Below are 21,477 nucleotides of genomic sequence, written 5' to 3' on the forward strand. Positions count from 1 at the left end.
CTTTTATAAATACAGAAAACAACAGTGGACCCAACATTGAACCCTGAGGGACTCCACTAATAACATTAGTCCCCAAAGAGTCCATTGATTACCACTCTCTGTCTTCTCCCACTGCCGACCGGACTTGCCGGGTGGGTAAATCACCTGCCTGGCAACCCAAAGCTTGCGGGTTCGAATCCCGCCTCGGGCTTGGATCAAAGTACTGCAAAAACCTTGGGAGGTGCATTATGGCCACAGAAGCCGATGCGCCAATAACTACCAAAGAAAAAAAAAAAAAAAAAATCTTCTCCCACTCAACCATCCCTTTATCCATAGCAGCAATTTGCCTCCAATGCCACACTGCTCCAATTTGTTCAGCAGTCTTCCATGTGCAACAGTATCAAAAGCCTTTCTAAGATCCAAATATATGATATCAAAGTCATTCCCTGCATCCAGTTTCTTTGTGACCACATTATAATATCCAATCAAATTGGTCAGGCAAGACTTTCCCTTAACAAAACCATGCTGCGTCTGAGCTATAACTGAATTCTTGTCTAGTGATCCTGCTGTGCTTCTTTAACCAGTGCCTCCATTAATTTTCCTGGAACAGAAGTTAAACTAACAGGTCTATAATTACTTGTGTCGCCCTTTGATCCCTTCTTTATGAATAGGGGTCACATTTGCATATCTGCAGTCCATGGGTACCTCCCCTGAGTCCAAAGAAGCTCTCATAATTATGGCTAAGGGTTTGCTTACTTCCATTGCTGCCTCCTTTAATATAACTGGATAGAGCCCATCCACCCCGGGTGCCTTTTTTATGTTTATCTTCAACAATTATCCTCAAAAAGAGGGCGTTGAATCTCTTTAAAAGTTACAGCTGTCAGTTACAGGCTCCGCAAAAACGATAAGTGTTTGCCTTTTATTTACATGATTGTTATTTTATATTGTACTTAATACGTAGTCATATAGTTATAGTTACGCTGGTTATTTTTTATTTTTAATTTAGATAAAGAGTTTTTGTGGATTTTACTTACGATAGGTAAAACCGTTATTTCGTTCCATTTTTGTAGCCATTGTTTTTGGATATAGTGGTAGGGAATTCAAATTTTTTTTAATTGAGGTAGCTAGGTAGCTCTAACGCATAATTATATAGTAATACGCTTCACTGTTTCTATTTAATAGTTTCTATTCAAATACTATTGACATTTAATTTATTGATTTTATTAATTTAAACTACCATGCCCCAGACTAGAGCAGCAAAGCAACGGGCACAAAGTGGCAGGAGTGCTGTGACTCGGGGGAGAACTGAGGGGGGCAATTCTCCAACGCGTCACCGCCTAAAAAAATGTGCAACTTGTGAAATATTTGCCGAACTCTCTGGAACGGAACATGATATTGCCATGGGGGATGTCTTTGTGTGTGCGTGATGTAAGGAGTGTAAGGAAATCAGGCGACAACTCAGCGTTGTTATGGGCCTATATGAGAGTTTGAAGGACAGGGTGGATGCCCTCGAAAGATCTAAATTGAGAGGCCCATCAGGCTCTCAGCTGCCCACATCAACGCCAGAGCTTGCACTTGGTCATCATGCAACACAGCGGCAACCCCTAAGGCAGAATGCGCTAGTCCCACAGGAACTAGTAGTTGTTGGTGACTCTATTTTCAGGGAAACGGGGAACATCCTTTGTAAAAAGGATAGGTGGAACAGGACCAGGGTATGTCTGCCAGGGGCAAAGATTGATGACGTTGTAGAGCGGATATCATCTTTCAAGGGCACAAAAGGTGATATAGTTGTACACGTTGGCACTAATGATATTAAGAGTAGGAGACCGGCGGAATTACTCAACAAGTACAGGTCACTGTTGAAAAAAAGCCGTGAAATAGGGTTGAATTTGAAAGTGTCTGCAATTCTGCCCAGACACGATAGGAGGGAGTACATGATGAGAGCCTTGTCGATCAATTCGGCCCTGGAAAGATTGTGCAAGGCTCAAGGGGTAGAATTTTTTTCAGCCTGGACTGTGCTTGTTAACAGGAGAGATTGCTTCTACAGGGATGGGATACACTTAAATAGAAAGGGTGCAAGAATATTTGCTGATGCTATCGAGGCAGTGTTAGGTGGGTCGGAAAACTGCTAGTTTGGGGGAATTTTTTTTTTTTTTTTTTTTGATTTGGTAGTTGTTGGCGCATCGGCTTCTGTGGCCATATTGCACCTCCCAAGGTTTTTGCAGTGCTTTGCATTAGCATTAGCAGAGGCATTTGATGCAAGAAAGCAAGCTTATGCAGCATCAACCAAAAAAAAAAAAAAAAAAAAAAAACCCACTTCCACTTCACCCCTCTGTTCGTTCAAAATACCTGTCCAGCTGAGCCTTAAACTTATTTAGGCTATCAACCTCCACCACAAGGGATGGAAGTCTGTTCCACCAACCAACCACCCGCTGGCTAAAGGCATTCCGCACGTCTATCCTACATCTGTCTTTCCTCAATTTGAATTTATGCCCTCTCAGGTGATTTTTCTGAGCTAGCTAGAGGAAGAATCCCATCAGCATTGAGCATGCTTAAACCATTCAAGGCTTTATACACCTCTATCAGATCACCTCGCTGGTGCCTAGTCTCCAGACACTGTAATTTGCAAAACTTAAGCCTTTCTTCGTAAGAGCACCCCTTTGTTCCATTCACTAATCTTGTTGCCCTTCTCTGTACTCGTTCCAGCAGCTCTACATCCTTCTTGAAATGAGGCCTCCAGACCTGTATACAGTACTCTAGGTGTGGCCTGACCATTGCCTTATACAATGGAATAATCACCTCCTTATCCCTGCTGGAAAAATTCCTGTATATCATTGACAATACTCCATGAGCTACTCTTGCAGCCCGTCTGCACTGCTCAGAGAACTTCATATCTGCCTGCACAATCACCCCCAAGTCCCTTTCATTCTCTACCACTGTCAGTGTAGTACCACAGAGTTGATACGTTGCTCTGGGGTTGCTTTTTCCCATGTGTAGTACTTTACATTTGTCAATGTTAAACTTCATTTGCCACCTCTCAGCCCATCTGCTCAACCTTTCCAGATCCTGTTGCAGCACCATAGTGTCAGTAGTGTCCTTGACAACCCTGCCAACCTTTGTATCATCTGCAAACTTGGACATTAAGCTTGATATACCATCATCAATATCATTTATAAATACAGAAAACAATAATGGACCCAACACTGAGCCCTGAGGGACTCCACTAATAACATTAGTCCACGATGAGCAGTGTCCATTGATTACCACTCTCTGTCTTCTCCCCTTCAACCACCCCTTTATCTATAGCAGCAATTTGCCTCCAATGTCACTGCTCCAATTTGTGTAGCAGTCTTCCATGTGCAACAGTATCAAAAGCCTTTCTAAGATCCAAGTATATAATATCAAAGTTATTCCCTGCATCCAGTTCTTTTGTGACTGCATCATAGTATCCAATCAAGTTGGTCAGGCAAGACTTCCCCTTAACAAAACCATGCTGTGTCTGAGCTATAACTGAAGTCTTGTCTAAATGATCCTGCAGTGCTTCTTTAACCAGTGCCTCCATTAATTTTCCTGGAACAGAAGTTAAGCTCACAGGTCTATAATTACTTGTGTCAGCCTTTGATCCTCCTTTGTGAATTGGGGTCACATTTGCACATTTCCAGTCTATGGGTACCTCCCCTGTGTCCAAGGAAGCTCTCATAATTATGGCTAAGGGTTTGCTTACTTCCTTTGCTGCCTCCTTTAATATAACTGGATAGATCCCATCCACCCCGGGTGCCTTTCTTGTGTTTATCTTCAACAGTTTCTCCTCCACTTTACTCCCAGTTATTTCAAGATTCTGTAGCTTACTGCTAGAGTTGAATACACCTCTGGCATTCCCCTTGCTGAATAACTCCTCATGTGTGAATGTCGATGCAAAATATTCATTTAGTTTGTTAGCTACCTGAGCAGGATCATCAACAGTTGACCCATCAATATCAAGTGGACCAATCTGATTCATCCCCTTTCTTCTAGAGTTTACATAAGTAAAGAACTCTTTGCTGTTTTTCTTTGCATCCCTTGCCAAGGATTTCTCGTAATCTGCCTTCGCCTGCCTAACCTCCTTTGTAACTTGGTTGCATATCAACTTGTATCTATCATAGGCTTCTGTGTCATGTGTTAATTTGTAAGTATCCCATGCATTTTTCTTCTCTGCCATATGCCTCATTAGTTCATCTGACATCCATTTTGGCCTAAACCTTGAACAATATTTCTTAGTTGGTATGTAAAGCCTAGTATCTTCCAAGATAAGTTCTTTGAATGCTTCCCATTTTGAATTTGCTGTTGGTAACATCATCAGTTGGTCCCACTGTATAGAATTTAAATACTGTCTCAGTCCATCGTAGTCGCCTTTACGGAAGCAATAACCTTTCCCTTTACCCCTAATGGTAGTTACCTCTTTCAGTAAATCCCTCTTCAGCACACTGTGATCACTGCCACCTAGTGGTTCATTTATCTGCAGATTCTTAATGCATGAAGAATCACTGCTGATAATCAAATCAAGAGTATTACTCCCTCTAGTTGCCTCCCGAACATGCTGATGTAGAAAACAATCATCCAATAAATCCACAAAAGCCCTGCTAGTGTGTGAGTAACCAGCCCCCAAATTCCAGTCAATATCTGGGAAATTAAAATCTCCCATTATAAGACTCTGTGATTTACTGGCCCACTCTATTTCCCTGTACAGTTCCTCATTATACTCATCAGAGTCATTAGGCCTATAGCACACTCCTGCTCTCAATTTTGATCTCCCAATGTTTATGTCACACCAAACTGACTCAACACTGCACTGTCCAGCGATGTCGACTGGCTTCACTTCCTTGGTTTTTATGTGTTTCTTAACTAATAGCATAACCCCTCCCCCCCTTCCTATCCTGTCTATCCTTTCTGTAGACGTTCTACTCCCCAAATTGCATTTCTGCATCCCTTATATCTGTGTGACACCACGTCTCTGATATCCCAACAATATCTGCCTTTGATGTTTTGAGCAATACCTCAAATTCATCAAATTTATTTACTAAACTCCTAGCATTAGTGTACACGCAAGTATACCTGCACCTGTTTCTATTCTTAGCTACCCTAACACAACCCATGTGTTTACTTGTACCGCAATGGCTCCCAGCAGTCTCTGAAATACCATGCATCTTGTTTTTCAGGCTTCTGCTCATTCTAATAGAAGCAGTGCAAGAATCTCTTTCACCTCTGCCAGTGGCTACTGTCAATCTATTGGTCTTTGTCTCCCCCCAAGCTAGCAGTTTTCTGACCCACCTAACACTGCCTCGATAGCATCAGCAAATATTCTTGCACCCTTTGTATTTAAGTGAATCCCATCCCTGTAGAAGCAATCTCTCCTGTTAACAAGTACAGTCCAGGCTGAAAAAAATTCTACCCCTTGAGCCTTGCACAATCTTTCCAGGGCCAAATTGATCGACAAGGCTCTCATGATATACTCCCTCCTATCGTGTCTGGGCAGAATTGCAGACACTTTCAAATTCAACCCTAATTCTCGGCTTTTGTTCAACAGTGACCTGTACTTGTTAAGTAATTCTGCCGGTCTCCTACTCTTAATATCGTTAGTGCCAACGTGTACAACTATATCACCTTTTGTGCCCTTAAAAGATGATATTCGCTCTACAACGTCATCAACCTTTGCCCCTGGCAGACATACCCTGGTCCTGTTCCACCTATCTTTTTTACAAAGCATGTTCCCCGTTTCCCTGACAATAGAGTCACCAACAACTACAATTCCTTCGGGACCAGCGCATTCTGCCTTGGGGGTTGTCTCTGTGTCACGCGATGCCCAAGTGGAAGCTCTGGCGTTGATGTGGGCAGCTGAGAGCTTGATGGACCCCTCAATTTAGTTTCTTCGAGGGCATCCACCCTGTCCTTCAAGCTCTCATATAGGCCCACAAGAACGCCGAGTTGTTGCCTGATATCGATACACTCCTTGCATCGCGCACACACAAAGACATCCCCCTTGGCAGTATCATGTCCCGTACCCGATTGCTCTGCAAACATCAAGCAAACAGTGCATTTTATAAGGCTGTGAGTCAGAGGACAACTGCCCCCCTCAGTTCTGCTCTGAGCCACAGCGCTTCCATTAGCTTGAGCCTTTTGCTTTGCTGCTCTGGTCTGAGTCATGTTTCTATTAATTTATTAATTAATTATGTTATGTTATTAATTATGTTAAATATAATTAATTATATTACGTTTGTAATCTAAGTCGTTATATGTATTTATTTAAACGTACAATTTAACTCCTAACGAAGTTCAACTAACGCTATCTAGTACGGCTTACAACTATCGTATCACAATGGCGGGAAAATTACGAACGGTACCGGAGTTGAAACACGTGGAAACCTTTACCGATACTTTTATGCAATTACAAGGCCGAGTAAAGAATAATTACACCAAGTTAATCAGAAAATCACAAAATAATGTTATACTACTAAATTTAAATCAAAAGTTTTAGAAAAACAATAATTTCAAATCAATAAATAAGAAAAATCCACTTAGCGGCTTTTTTTGATCCAAGTCCGAGGCGGGAATCGAACCCGCGACCTTTGGGTTGCCGGGCAGGTACTTTACCCACTCGGCTAGCCCGGTCGGCCTTTGGGGGGATACAAAGACTAATAGTTTAACAGTAACCGCAGGCAGAGGTGAAGGTGATTCTTGCACAACTTCTATTAGAATAAGAAGCGACCTGGAGCGAGGGGTGTTGGGGGTTTCAGGGACGGATGGCAGTCATCATGGAATAGTTGGGTATATGAGATGTGTTAGGGTAACAAGGAATAGGCATAGGAGCATGTATGCTTGCATGTATACCAATGCTAGAAGTATAGTAAATAAATTTGATGAATTTGAAGTGTTGGTCAAGACATTAAAGGCGGATATTGTTGGGATAGCAGAGACGTGGTGTCACAAAGATATAAGGAATGCAGAACTGGAATTTGGGCAGTACAATGTGTATAGAAAGGATAGACAGGACAGAAAGGGAGGGGGTGTTATGCTGTTAATTAAGAAAAACATAAAATCAAAGGAAGTGCACCCAGTTAATATAGATGAACAGTGCTCTGTTGAGTCAGTTTGGTGTGAGATAAGCACTGCGAAAGGAAAAATAAGAGTAGGAGTGTGTTATAGGCCTAATGACTTGAATGAGTACAATGAACAATTGTACAGAGAAATAGAGTGGGCCAGTAAATCAGAATGTCTTATAATGGGGGATTTTAACTTCCCAGATATTGACTGGAACTTGTGGGTTGGTCACTCACACACTAGTCAGACTTTTGTGGATTTATTGGATGATTGTTTTCTGCAGCAGCATGTTCGAGAGGCAACCAGAGAAAGTAACACTCTTGATCTGGTTATCAGCAGTGATCATTCGTGTATTAAGAATTTGCAGATAAAGGAACCACTAGGTGGTAGTGATCACAGTGTGCTGAAGTGGGATTTACTCAAAGAGGTAACTACCGTCAGGGGTAAAGGAAAGGGTTTTTGCTTCTGTAAAGGGGAGTACAGTGGTCTCAGACAGTTTTTAAATTCTGTACAGTGGGATCAACTGACGATGTTACAAACAGTAAATTCTAAGTGGGAAGCATTCAAAGAATTAATCGTGGAAGCTACTAGACTTTATATACCGATTAAGAAATATCGTTCAAGGTTTAGGCCTAAATGGTTATCAAATGAACTAATGAGACTCGTGACAGAGAAGAAAAATGCATGGGATGCATATAAATTATCAGGTGACGCAGAAGCCTGTGGCAGATATAAGCTAGTCTGTAATCAGGTCACAAAGGAGGTTCGGCAGGCGAAGGCGGATTACAAGAAATCTTTGGCAAAAGATGCTAAGAAAAACAGCAAGGATTTCTTTACTTATATAAACTCTAAAAGGAAGGGGATGAATATGATTGGTCCACTTGACATCAATGGTTCGACTGTTGATGATCCTGCTCAGATAGCAAACAAACTGAATGAGTATTTTGCATCTACATTCACACGTGAGGAATTATTACAATTTGAAAATGGAAGAAGATTATCAAATTGTAGCAGTGTGCTTAATGATTTTGTAATAACTGAGAGCAAAGTGGAGGAGAAATTTTTGAAGTTAAACATAAGAAAGGCACCTGGGGTGGATGGGATCTATCCAGTTATTTTAAAGGAGGCGGCAAAGCAACTAAGCAAACCCTTAGCCATAATTATGAGAGCATCCTTGGACTCAGGGGAGGTTCCCACGGACTGGAGATGTGCAAATGTGTCCCCAATTCACAAAGGTGGATCGAAGGGTGACACGAGTAATTACAGACCAGTTAGTTTAACTTCTGTTCCGGGTAAAATAATGGAGTCGCTGGTTAAAGATGCATTGCAGGATCATCTAGACAAGACTGCAGCAATAATTCAAACACAGCATGGGTTTGTTAAGGGAAAGTCTTGCCTGACAAATTTGATTGGTTATTATGATGTGGTCACAAAGGAACTGGATGCAAAAAATAATTTTGATATCATATACTTGGATTTCAGGAAAGCTTTTGACACTGTTGCGCATGGAAGACTACTGTACAAATTGGAGCAGAATGGTATTAAGGGTAAGTTGCTACAATGGATAAAAGGATGGTTAAGTGGGAGAAGACAGAGGGTGGTAATCAATGGATGCTGCTCTTCGTGAACTAATGTTATTAGTGGAGTCCCACAGGGTTCGGTGTTGGGTCCACTGTTGTTTTGTGTATTTATCAATGATATTGATGAAGGTATATCAGGCTTAATGTCGAAGTTTGCAGATGACACAAAGGTTGGCAGGGTTGTTAATGACAGTAATGGCAGTGTGCTACTGCAACAGGATCTAGATAATTTGGGCAGATGGGCTAAGAAGTGGCAACTGAAGTTCAACCTTGACAAATGCAAAGTACTGCATATGGGTAGAAGTAACCCCAGAGAAACATACCAACTGTGTGGTACTACACTTAAGGTGGTAGAAAATGAAAAAGACCTGGGAGTAATTGTGCAGTCAGATATGAAGTTTTCTGAGCAGTGCAGACAGGCTGCTAGGGCGGGTCATGGGGTTTTGTCAATGATATATAGGAATTTTGCTAGCAGGGAAAAGGAGGTGATTGTCCCTCTGTATAAGGCAATGGTCAGGCCACGCCTTGAGTACTGCGTACAGGTCTGGAGGCCTCATTTTAGGAAGGATGTAGATTTGCTTGAGCGTGTACAGAGAAGAGCAACACGATTGGTGAGGGGAATGAAGGGATCCTCTTACCAAGAGAGGCTTAAGTTCTGCAAATTGCAGTGGCTGGAGACTAGGCACCTGCGCGGTGATCTGATTGAGGTCTATAAGGCCTTGAATGGGTTGAGCACGCTGAATTCTGATGGGATCCTCCCACTTGTTCAGAATACGAACCTACGGGGACATAAGTTCAAATTAAGAAAGGATAGATGTAGAATAGATGTGCGGAAATTTGCCTTTAGCCAGCGGGTGGTTAATTGCTGGAACAAACTTCCATCTGTCGTTGTGGAAGTTGATAGGTTAAATAAATTTAAGGAGGAACTGGACAGGCAATTGGAGGGTATGGTGTGATTTTTTTTTTTTTTTTTTTTGGCTGATGCTGCATAAGCTCCTACACTTGCTTTCTTGCATCAAGTGCCACTACTACTACTACTACTACTAGTGGCTACTGTTAATCTATTAGTCCTTGTATCCCATCAAGCTAGCAGTTTTCTGACCCACCTAATACTGCATCAGTAGCATCAGCAAATATTCTTGCACCCTTTCTATTTAAGCGTATCCCGTCCCTGTCTCTCCTGTTAATAAGTACAGACCAGGCTGAGAAAAATTCTACCCCTTGAGCCTTGCACAGTCTGTTCTGCGCCGAATCGATCGACAAGGCTGTCATCATATATATTCCCTGCTATCGTGTTTGGGGCTTCTTTTCCTAGTAAAATAATGGAGTCAGTGGTTAATGAAGCATTGCAGGATCATCTAGACAGGACTGCAATAATAATTCAGACACAGTATGGGTTTGTTAAGGGGAAGTCTTGATTGGATACTATGACGTGGTCACAAAGGAACTGGATGCAAAAAATAATTTTGATATGACAAGCCAGAAGGTCACTTCACTCCTTTTTGCCTTATGTCACACGAAGCTGAATTATACATTTTTATGTTTTAATTTTTTTAGTGGGGGAAAAGCCCCACCCTATTCTTTAGAATTTTTGATTCGTTTTCTGTTGGTGATGTTAAGGCAACACCAACCTTAGATAATATTTAACCCAGACTTTTGTTTATTGTCATATTAATAGCCAATTTCATCAGGAAACTGTGTTCATTGAAAAATGAACTTATATATGAATCCGTGGAGTATATATACTTTCGATCCAGCTCTGTCACCTGTGACATGTTCACAAACATTTCTTCCTTATTTCTGCTACACGTAGCCTTGTGATATAAAAGTATTAGCTTTTCATATCTTTCCTTTATTAATTGTGAAGCCTTTAACTTATTATTTTCATATTTTTTAATAATTGCTTTGTTTTCTTCGATAGCAGGATTTTTAAGTGCTGCTTCATACTCAAGATCTTTTCCTCTCAGCCTTTCTGATACTATCTTTCTATTTTCTATTTTTGCCATTATTAACATTGCTAGTAACAGTTAAACTTTTAAAAAATTGAATCATTGCAGTCAGACATGTAGAATTCTAAAAATTAAAAGCACTATAAATATTCTTTTATATATAGAAACTTTAAAGACTGTAAAAAATTAAGAGTTTGTAAAAGCACCTTTGAGGCAAACCTGTCAATCACTTTGTTGTATTATGATGCAATAGCAGTGAGATCAGCTTTGCGGAAAGCAAAAGGTGTGCACGTGAAAAAGCAAAATATTCTTTTATATATAGATATACTTGGATTTCAGGAAAGCTTTTGATACTGTTGCACGTGGAACACTACTTTACAAATTGGAGCAGTATGGCATTAAGGACAAGTTGCTACAATGGATAAAAGGATGGTTGAGTGGGAGAAGACAGAAAGCGGTAATCAATGGGCAGTGCTCTTCGTGGACTAATGTTATTAGTGGAGTCCCTCAGAGTTCGGTTTGGGTCCATTGTTGTTTTTTGTATTTATCAATATCGTTGAAGGTATGTCAGGCTTAATGTTGAAGTTTGCAGGGTTGTTAATGACAGTATGCAACTGCAACAGGATCTAGAAAAGTTGGGCAGATGGGCTGAGAAGTGGCATCTGAAGTTTAACATTGACAAATGCAAAGTACTGCACATGGGTAGCAGTAACCCCAGAGAAATATACCAACTCTGTGGTGTTGCATTGAGGGTAGTGGAAAATGAAAGAGACCTGGGGGTTATTGTGCAGTCAGATATGAAATTTTCTGAGCAGTGCAGGCAGGCTGCCAGAGCAGGTCATGGGATCTTGTCAATGATATATAAGAATTTTGCTAGCAGGGATAAGTAGGTGATTATCCCCTTGTATAAGGCAATTGTTAGGACACACCTTGAGTACTGCATACAGATCCGGAGGCCTCATTTTAGGAAGGATGTCAAGTTGCTAGAACTAGTGCAGAGAAGTGCAACAAGACTGGTGAGGGGAAGAAAGGGGTGCTCTTATGAAGGAAGGCTTAAGTTCTGTAAATTGCAGTGTCTGGAGACTGAGCACCTGCGAGGTGATCTGATTGAGGCGCATTGAGCCTGCACAATCTTTGAATGGATTGAGCAGGCTCAATGCTGACGGGATTCTTTCTCTTTTTTGGCTGATGCTGTATAAGCTTGCTTTTTTGTATCATATGCCTCTACTCATTAATTAAAAATCACATTATTGTTATTATTTGGTTTTTAGGAGCTTTAGCAACTAAGGCCATATTGCTCCAGGGATATGCGGTGGTCATTCCCTGACCTTTCCCCATCCTCCGTATTTGGTGGCTCACGGGCTCAAACCCTGGTCTAATCAAGAAGCATGTGCTACGCACTGCTGCTCTTACCCACCTGGCTACAGAGGCGCCAAAAATCACATGAAAAATTGTATGGTGAAATGTATGTATATGTGTTTTTCTGTTGGGGGAATACAGTTGGAATTGCACAGTGTTCTTAAAATGGTCAAGTGGGACTGGAAATGAGATTTTGTTCTTTAGGGTTTGCGAAGTCCACTCTTTGTATATTGACTTAAGAAATTAATACTGTTAACTTCTTAAATTGTAAATATAACTGACAATAGTGATCAACAGCTCAGAAGTACTCAAAAGTCAAATAACCCGGATGACAAAAACAACAAAAAATATCTTCAGATGATTGCAGAAATAAACCAAGAACAAAGTGTAAGTCTCTAATTCTATGCTAGGTGGCACACTTCTGACCTGGATCTAAGACTGGATCTTCTGGTACAAAATGCTCTGGTTCTGCAGAAGGCAGTCTGGGGATTCAATTTTAAGGAAAATCAGAAATATGTGTTTTGGAAATGATTATCCATTTTGGAACTGATAACATAAAGCATACACAAACTGTTATGAAATATAAGATCATATCAGAAAAATATTGTAAGGTGGGAAAATGTTCTTGTGTTTGCAGTCCTGCTCAATAAAATATTTGAATGGCATGTAAATTTTTAGAAAGTATATTATCAAACCATTTGTTGGCTGCTTCCATGGTGAGTGCTGACAATTTCAATTGTTATTTTATTTGCATGCTTACAGATAACAGTGGTACCTATTGAGTGTTGTGCGTGTTTAGTGTCAAACAGTACCAGGGGTTTCCCCCATCTTTTTTCAGTAGGTACCCTCTTTGGTAGCTACTCAGCAAAACTTGCTCTAGTAATAGCAATACTTTTATACGATAATAAATATTTCATTTTAATTTTAGTTCATTCGTCTAGTGATTGCGCCATGTAATCACTAAGTAAATTTCTTTTCTGTGTCGAACTCTAGAATGATATTTAGAATGTAGTATTGATCTCCTAGAAGGAATCCATTGTGTATCATGGAATCATTCTCTTTACATTAATGAATTATACACTTGTTAGTTTATGTAAATTTATTGAGCTTATTGCTTCATGCATAAACTGCTTTCTTGCATTATATGCCTCTACTAATGCTAATGCTAACTGTGATTTATACATCAATTTTTTAAAAGTAGAGTACTTCTTCATGATTTCAGATTTATTATAGAATCAATGTTATTTATAAACGTGATACATTGACATCCTTTATGGTTTCAGTGCTAGCAGAAAGTTTATTTTGTGACATTCAGATTTTCATGTTATTTAGATATACAGTTCTTTAATTATTTTTATAATGTTTTTATGCTGTTATATTATAAAGCTAATTAAGGTGTCCATCTTCACTTGTACTTGAAAATTATTCTTTTCTAAAATGTTTCTTTCAAAATTATACTAAATTTTCATCTATTAGTCTTAATAGTATTTTTTCATTTATATTACTGTCAATTAATATCATGAATTTTCCAAGTAAATATGTTTAAAGCATCCTTCTCACTTATATTCATGAAATATGAAAAATTAATGGCCTGAAATATAATTATCATTTTTGAGAGAAGCTTTTACTGTCTTTCTTACAGCATCTGTCAGATGGTAATGGCCAATGCTTAGAGATGGTACTAATTTGAATTTTTAATGGCTGATAAAAAGAGTTAATGTGGTTAAAGAATATATATAGAAAATAACACACGTGTTATTTTCTATATATATTTCTCCTCCTCCTTCCTCCCATTATTATTATTATTATTATAGATTACAAAAAATGGTGGAGCTGTACAAATTTGGAATTATAAATCTTGCCAGTCTGAACTACTCAACAGTTGCTGTTACATTAACAAAGATTACAATATTCACCCAAAGAAAATATCTTCATTTCATTAGAAACCTTTTATATATTATGCTTTCTAATGTTTAATGATGTCAATATTTGTTTTTGCAGTGTTGCCTGCATCTGCTATTCAGTTAGCCTCTCAGGATGGTAGCTTGCAGGAGTTACAAACCCTTACTATGAGCAATTCAGGAGCTGGAACTGCTGGTACCATTGTTCAGTATGCTCAAGGACAAGATGGTCAAATTTTTGTTCCAGGTATGTAAAAGAGAATTTTCAATGTTCTTGTGCATGCAGAATTTCTTGGAAATATGAACAGTAATGTATATCGTATGTAAAATATCACTGATTCAGCATAATGTATTTTGAAGTAACTATCTTTTTTCTAGGTGTTTAATTACTTCCTTTAGTGACATTCCTTTGACTAATGTAAAAGCCAGCTTATTTTTTATTTGTGGGGGGGGGAAGAGTAGAAGAAGAAAATACAAAGAAGGTTTAAGGAATATAACTAAATACAGTGACTTTTTACTTTACACGTGTTTAAATTACACGAATTTAAAATAACATACTGCAACCATATTTATGAGAAGTGCCAGGAGAGGAGGAGTACATACCTAAACAGATATTGAACCTTGATGAAATAGGTTTATAATGGAATTATAAGTGCAATCAGGAAATGTAAATGCAATGGAAATATTATTATTATTATTATTATTAGCTATATGGCGCAAGGAAGCCATATAAGTACATTGCTGATTGCACTTATATTTCCATTGCTGAAAAGGCTGTGCCTGGCTTTAATTAAGGTCATGAAAGATTGGCTAGCACTTCCGCTTGGTGCTAATATGGAGGGTCATTAACTGAAATCTGTGTGCATTTATCACTATTAAAACCCCCGTGCCCTTAAAGGTTACAACAGGTCATACATGCTCGTGTACTGGTACTCAACCCTAAAGGGTGGAAGACTGCTGTTATTTTCAGAAGTTACCTTGGATCTCAGTTATGACAAGTATTGGAAGTGTATTACAAAGCAGAAGGAATTCAGTTCAACATCTTACTTATTCTTGATAATGCCATAAACCATCCACCCAGTATTGTTGATGTCTGTTCCATTATCAAGATTATTATTATTTTTTTTTCCCTGGTAACTACAACCTTAATACTCCAGCCTACGACCCAACATGTGATTAATCTTTTAAGGCTCAGTATTTAAAGTGCATTCTGGCTAATTTAACTGACAAAACCAACCACGACCAGATGAGTGTGCAGCAATATTGGCGTGCCTTCAATATAAAAGATGCTTTAAAATTCATTGATGCTGCACAACATGAAGTTCCACATAACTGTATTGAAAATTCGTGGCATAAGTTATGTCCAGATCTTAGCAACTTCTTCAAAGGCTCTCTCTCTGATACTAATGAAGATTATGCACAAACTTAAAGACAAATGCATGATACTTGCTAAAAAAAAGATAGGGTTCACTGAAGTGGAGGCAACTGATGTTGATGATTTAATTGATTTGCATAATCAAGAATTGTCAAGTGAAGATCTGTTTGCAATGGAGCAGCATTGCATCCAAGAAGAGGGGACAGCAATGAGCAAAAGCCCAGAGTTAAAGAAGAACTGTGCCTCACAGTGAAAGGAATATCGAAAGCATTAAATCTTATAGATCAGGGGTGACCAACAAGTCAATCACGATCTACCAGTCGATTGTGGCTTTATTTCAGTCGATCACAGCGAATTTTAAATATATATAAAAAATAGATTAGTCAAAATTTAAACGTTATTATTATTAAATGCCCAGCTGCATACGCTTATTACAAATCTGTTGAACCATGTGACTGCTCTTGTTGCCGCGCAGCCACTAGGCTTCTTTTGTAAAAATTCACACAGTTACGTTGTGGAGAGCATAGTGTATGTGTCGAATTCTTATTTAGCTTACTTAATATTAATAACTGGACAGCATTCATACGTTAATTTAATACCCTTATTTAAAATGAATACTAAATATTGAAAAATATTGCAAAAAATGAATAATATTGCAAAAAAGAGTAAAATGTATCATTTTCATCAAAAGTGAGAACTAGAATACTTTTTTTGTAATGATAAAAGAAAAATGTTTGATTTGAAATGCTTCCGTGGCTATACCCAAAAAAAGAAATTGAGAAAGGCACTTCAACGCACTCCATGGTAAATACCAATCAGATTTTCTATGTAATAGTGACCTTAGAAAAAATTAATTGAAAGAACTTACATTCAGATTATTTGCTGAACAAAATTTCTTCATGACACCTAATTTACAGTCTAAAGCAGTAACTGTAGCATCATTTAAAGTGAGTCATCTTCTTGCAAAAAACTGCAAACCATTTTATGATGGTCAATTCATCAAAGACACATTTTTAGAAATAACAGATTCTCTTTTTGAAAATTTACAAAAATTAAGAACAAAAATGAAATTAAAAGTGCTCTTCAAGATCTTCAATTATATCGAAATACCGTGATGCAACGCATTGAAAAAATGAGTAAGTGAACAATGTGAGTGAACAGTTGCATGCTAATATTGCTAATTGTGTGTGTGTCCTTTTTTTTACAACTGGATGAATCTGCAGACATCAGTGATACAGCTCAATTAATCATTTTTATTCGTATGGTTTTCGACGATTCTGCCACTAGAGAAGAACTGCTGGGTATGGTTTCGTTAAAAGAAAGAACTAGAATTCTTGATATATTTAACGCATTTAAAAATTTTTTTGAAAAAATTAAATTACTCCTATTTAAGCTCATATCAATAACAACAGATGGAGCTAAAGCAATGACAGGGCATCTTAACGGATTCATCGCATTGTGCCAAAAGGATAATAAATTCCCAGATTTTTTGTTATCCACCAACAAGTGTTAGCCAGCAAAAGATTAAATACTAAAAGTGTTATGGACATAGCTTTCAAAATGGTGAATTCCATCAGAGGACAATCTCTTCAAAGGAGACTTTTCAAAATGCAGCTCGATGAAAATGAACGAAAAATGAAAAATACTCTGACTCAGCCACCTCACAAATGTGAGGTGGCTGAGTCAGAGTAAGTTTCTACAGAGAATTCAAAATTTAATGAATGAAATTAAAAAATTTGTTGATCAAAGGGGAGATGATTATTAGCAGCTACAAGATAAGAGAGTGGTTCTGTGATTTGGCTTTTTTGGCAGATTTTAACAGTAAATTAAGTGATCTGAATTTGGAATTACAAAAAAAAAATAAAAATGCGGGTGACATGATTAGTAGTATTTCTGCATATAAATATCAATTTTTGGCAATGGCTAAGAATCTCAAATAAAAAAAAAAAATTCGATCATTTTGCAAATATGCAAGGTCATTTGCAAAAATATCCTATTTTTGAATTTAATACTGCAAAATATGTTTCTGAAATTGAGAAAGTTGTGGATGATTTTGAAACCAGATTCAGTGATTTTAAAACAATTAAAGACATTGTTCAATATATTTTTTATCCATTTAATGTTGTCTTAGATATGAAAGAAATTGTAGAAAAAATTGCTGAGATTTTTCACATGGAGAAAATATTACTTGAAAATTAAATTATTACATTGATGAACGATATCTTCCTAAAAGCCAGATCATCAGAAAAAAGACTTCTGGAAATCTGTTTGCCGAGAAAAGTACCTAAATGTAAAAAAATGCAGTGAACTTTTAAATTCCTGTTTTGGTTCCACATCTCAGGTGATCGGCCTTTTCATATTTGAAACAAACAAAGACAATGAATCGCTCAACTCTTACGGACTTGCATACAGAAGATTCTTTATGGTAGGCTTTATCGCAGTATATCCCTGATTTTGAAAGCTTTGCAGATGACATGAAGACATAAATTAAAAATTTAATTACATATAAATTTAAAATAAGAATTCTGAATTGTATTTAATTTTAAAATTTATAAACAACATTTTTCAATATCTGTTGATTAACTTAATTAATCACGTGCAATGAAATTCATGAGATGTTAAATCGCAGCGCATCTTGAAGAAAAAAAGTAGATTGCATCACAAATTCAGTTGGTCACCCCTGTTATAGATGAAGTCCTAAATCTGTTAGCTGATAATAAAGACTTGAACAAAGCTGTCAGCTTCATTCAAGATTCATCTTGAAGGAAGATCCAAAGTGCAATGTAAAGTTACGCTACAACTTGGTTGCTATTGTGAGTTGTTGCATGAGAAGAGGCAACATGCAAAGCAACTAACTCTGGATTCCTTTTTCAAGAACTCAAGGGAGCAGTGAAATGAACCCTCCACTTCCTGGGTTAGCGTAATAATACCCCCACTTAACTGGTCCGAATCCAAGGGAACAGAATCTGACCATGACAATCCCTCTCAACAGTCTGCCTAAGGCCACTCTCCACCCCAATATCTCTCTCTCTCCCTCTCATGTTATAGTATGTTCACTATAACCAATAGGTTATAGTGAACATACTTTTCTTACTGTAAAATAAAAAAAAAAGTAAATCAATAAAGATGAAAGAATCGCTTTGGTTACTCATCATTTTCTTTAGAGAGCCTGCCCAGTCTTCAAACCAAAGAAAACAAATGGTATGTATCAGTAGGTGTAAATTAAGAAGTCACTGTACTAGGATGTTCTGATAGAATTAGCAAGGACATGTGATGCAAGAAAGCAAGCTTATATAGCAGGGGTGGCCAACGAGTCAATCGCGAATTTAATTTCGGTCGATCACAACGAATTTTAAATATACAGTCATCCCTCGATTTGTGCACCCTGTGCAATGTAATTTTTGAGATGGTAGATCACGGCACATTTTGAAGTAAAAAAGTAGATCACATTACAAATTAAGTAGGCCACTCCTGTTATATAGCATCAGCCAGGAAAGGAAAAAAAAAAAAAAAAAAAATACACATACCCTTCTCATTTCACCCATCCACTCGCTCCTCCAAATGTTTGTCTAGTTCTACCTTGAATCTGTTTAAGCTATCAACTTCTACAACGACACATGGAAGTTTGTTCCAGCAATCAACCACCCACTGGCTAAAGGCAACCTTCCGCACGTCTATCCTACAACTGTCTTTCCTCAATTTGAATTTATGCTCTCTCAGGTGATTATTCTGATCAAGAGGAAGAATCCCATCAGCATTGAGCATGCTCAAACCACTCAAATCATTCAATGCTTTATACACCTCAATCAGATCACCTCACAGGTGCCTAGTCTCCAAACACTGTAATCTGCAAAACTTAAGCCTTTCTTCCTAAGAGCAACCCTTTGTTCCATTCACTAATCTTGTTGCCCTTATCTGTACTCGTACCAACAGCTCTACATCCTTCTTAAAATGAGGCCTCCAGACCTGTATACAGTACTCAAAGTGTGGCCTGACCATTGCCTTATACAAGCGGATAATCACCTCCTTATCCCTGCTGGAAAAATTCCTGTATATCACTGACAAGACACCATGAGCTACTCTTGCAGGCCATCTGCACTGCTCAGAAAACTCATATCTGCCTACACAATTACCCCCAGGTCCTTTTCACTCTTTACCACTGTCAGTGTAGTACCATATAGTTGATACATTACTCTGGGGTTACTGCTTCCCATACACAGTACTTTACATTTGTCAATGTTAAACTTCAGTTGCCACCTCTCAGCCCATCTGCTCAACTTTTCTAGATCCTGTTGCAGCAGCGTACTGTCATTAGTGTCATTAACAACTCTGTCGACCTTCGTATCGTCTAAAAACTTGGACATTAAGCCTGATATACCTTCTTCAATATCATTAATGAATACAGAAAACAACAATGGACCCAACACTGAACACTGAGGGACTCCACTAATAACATTAGTCCACGAAGAGCAGTGTCCATTGATTACCACTCTCTGTCTTCTCCCACTCAACCATCCCTTTATCTAGCAGCAATTTGCCTCCAATGCCACACTGCTCCAATTTGTATAGCAGTCTTTGATGCGCAACAGTATCAAAAGCTTTTCTAAGATCCAAATATATGATATCAAAGTTATTCCCTGCATCCAGTTCCTTTGTGACTACATCATAGTATCCAATCAAATTGGTCAGACAAGACTTCCCCTTAACAAACCCGTGCTGTGATTTTTGTGTACCTTTTCTAGAACAGTTTGTTTTTTATGTAATATTTGTTTTTATATTCTAGAATGTTTTGTGATAATTCGTTATTTGTAATATGGGAAATATTTTTATGTTATTTTTTATTCGCAATATTAAAATTTTATCATGAAAAAAAAAATGTATCCATTTTATTTCCCTAGTTGTAAAAAAAAGAATAAAAAAGTCATGTGTCTGCCAAGCACGCACGGTTGATGGTTTTATGTGAAACATCCTTTGCATTTCTTTTAGATATTTTGATTTGTATATGTCGATTACAAAATAAAAGAGCTTTTGTATTGTAAATATTTTATTGATCATTCACAAATTTCCATAATTTCTGGAAGACAGCGGATTTATGATAACTAAAGTAAGAGATGTATATTTGCTATCTAAATGTCGGAGCACATAGCAATGTAATTTTAGGTGCCCCGAACAGCTGCATATGCGAAATTGCGAGACAAAATAAGAAATTGTTGACACATCTTTGTATTGTTGCAGTCATCTTACTGTAGTAGTAACTTCAGGAAGTATGATTGTGACGTCATACTATTCAAAAATTCCAAAAAGTTAGAACTCAAGATATCACACTGGTCACGAAAAATGCATCACATTCTCTAATCTAATCATGCTACTTTTTTTTTTCTTTTGTAAACCCCAAACACGAGAGGTATTAGAACCTATAGTACTTGGTACCGTGCTTGGGTTGGAGGTTGAGAAGATGAAAGAAGATATTTGTTGACATTGGACTTGAACTTCTATAGACTGTAATTTTCAGGAAATATGTATGAAGGAAAGTTGTTCCTTAAAACGGCAGTTGAATGAATAAACGAAGAAGATGAAAAGTTGGTTCTGTGAGTTTGAAGTTGGACAGCAAATGGATGTTGGCTGGTGGCGGCACGTGTTCGGACTGTTTTGAAAGAGAGAGTGGGAATTATAGAAGCCAATTCAGAAGAACAGTGCCCATAGAAGTGTCTGTAGAAGAGGCATGCAGCAGAAGCAGTCTATAAGACAGCGAGTGGAGAGACTCTGTTAGAGATGCATCATTAATTAACCTAACTGCCCTCTTCTGAATGGAATCAAGAAGCCTGAGAGAGGTTTTGGGGGCACCACCTCAGATGTGAGAAAAATATTTCATGGCAAGGCAGATTTGCGATTTATACAGAGTGAGCAGCTGTTTCGAAGAAAAGTAACGCCGAGAGCAAAAGAGAAAACCAAGTTTTTTAGATGCAGAGGAAGCAATATTTGTAATGTGCTTGTGCCAAGAGAGATTAGAAGTCAGGGTAATCCCCAAAAGAGATATATCATTTTGCCTAGAAATCGGAGTGTCACTAAAGATAAGCATAGGAGCAGAAGAATCCTTTTTGCGAGATATAAGACAAGACTGAGTTTTAGAAGGGTTGAAATCAACTAAGTTGTCTTTGCCCCACTAGAGAATTAACTGAAGATCGGCATTTAAGGAATTGGTAGCAGATTTTCGAGAAGTTGAAGCTGATTGAGCAGGGAAATGGAAAGTGGAATGCAAT

At 38.2% G+C, this 21,477-nt stretch overlaps 1 protein-coding gene across 8 annotated transcripts in view; it reads left to right on the plus strand.

Moving 5' to 3' along the window:
- LOC150090447 (cyclic AMP-responsive element-binding protein 1-like) overlaps positions 1 to 21,477 on the plus strand; it is a 313,271-nt gene that overhangs the window by 282,700 nt on the left and 9,094 nt on the right. For all 8 annotated transcript variants that reach the window (XM_090389890.1, XM_090389889.1, XM_090389896.1 and 5 more), the window contains one exon: positions 13,943 to 14,089. In XM_090389890.1, the coding sequence (XP_090246016.1) occupies positions 13,943 to 14,089 (147 nt within the window). The remainder of the gene's footprint in view (positions 1 to 13,942; positions 14,090 to 21,477) is intronic.

This window comes from Mastigoproctus giganteus, chromosome 2 (genome assembly GCF_048544385.1).
Source record: "Mastigoproctus giganteus isolate SK-2022 chromosome 2, ASM4854438v1, whole genome shotgun sequence".
Lineage (NCBI taxonomy): Eukaryota > Metazoa > Arthropoda > Arachnida > Uropygi > Thelyphonidae > Mastigoproctus > Mastigoproctus giganteus.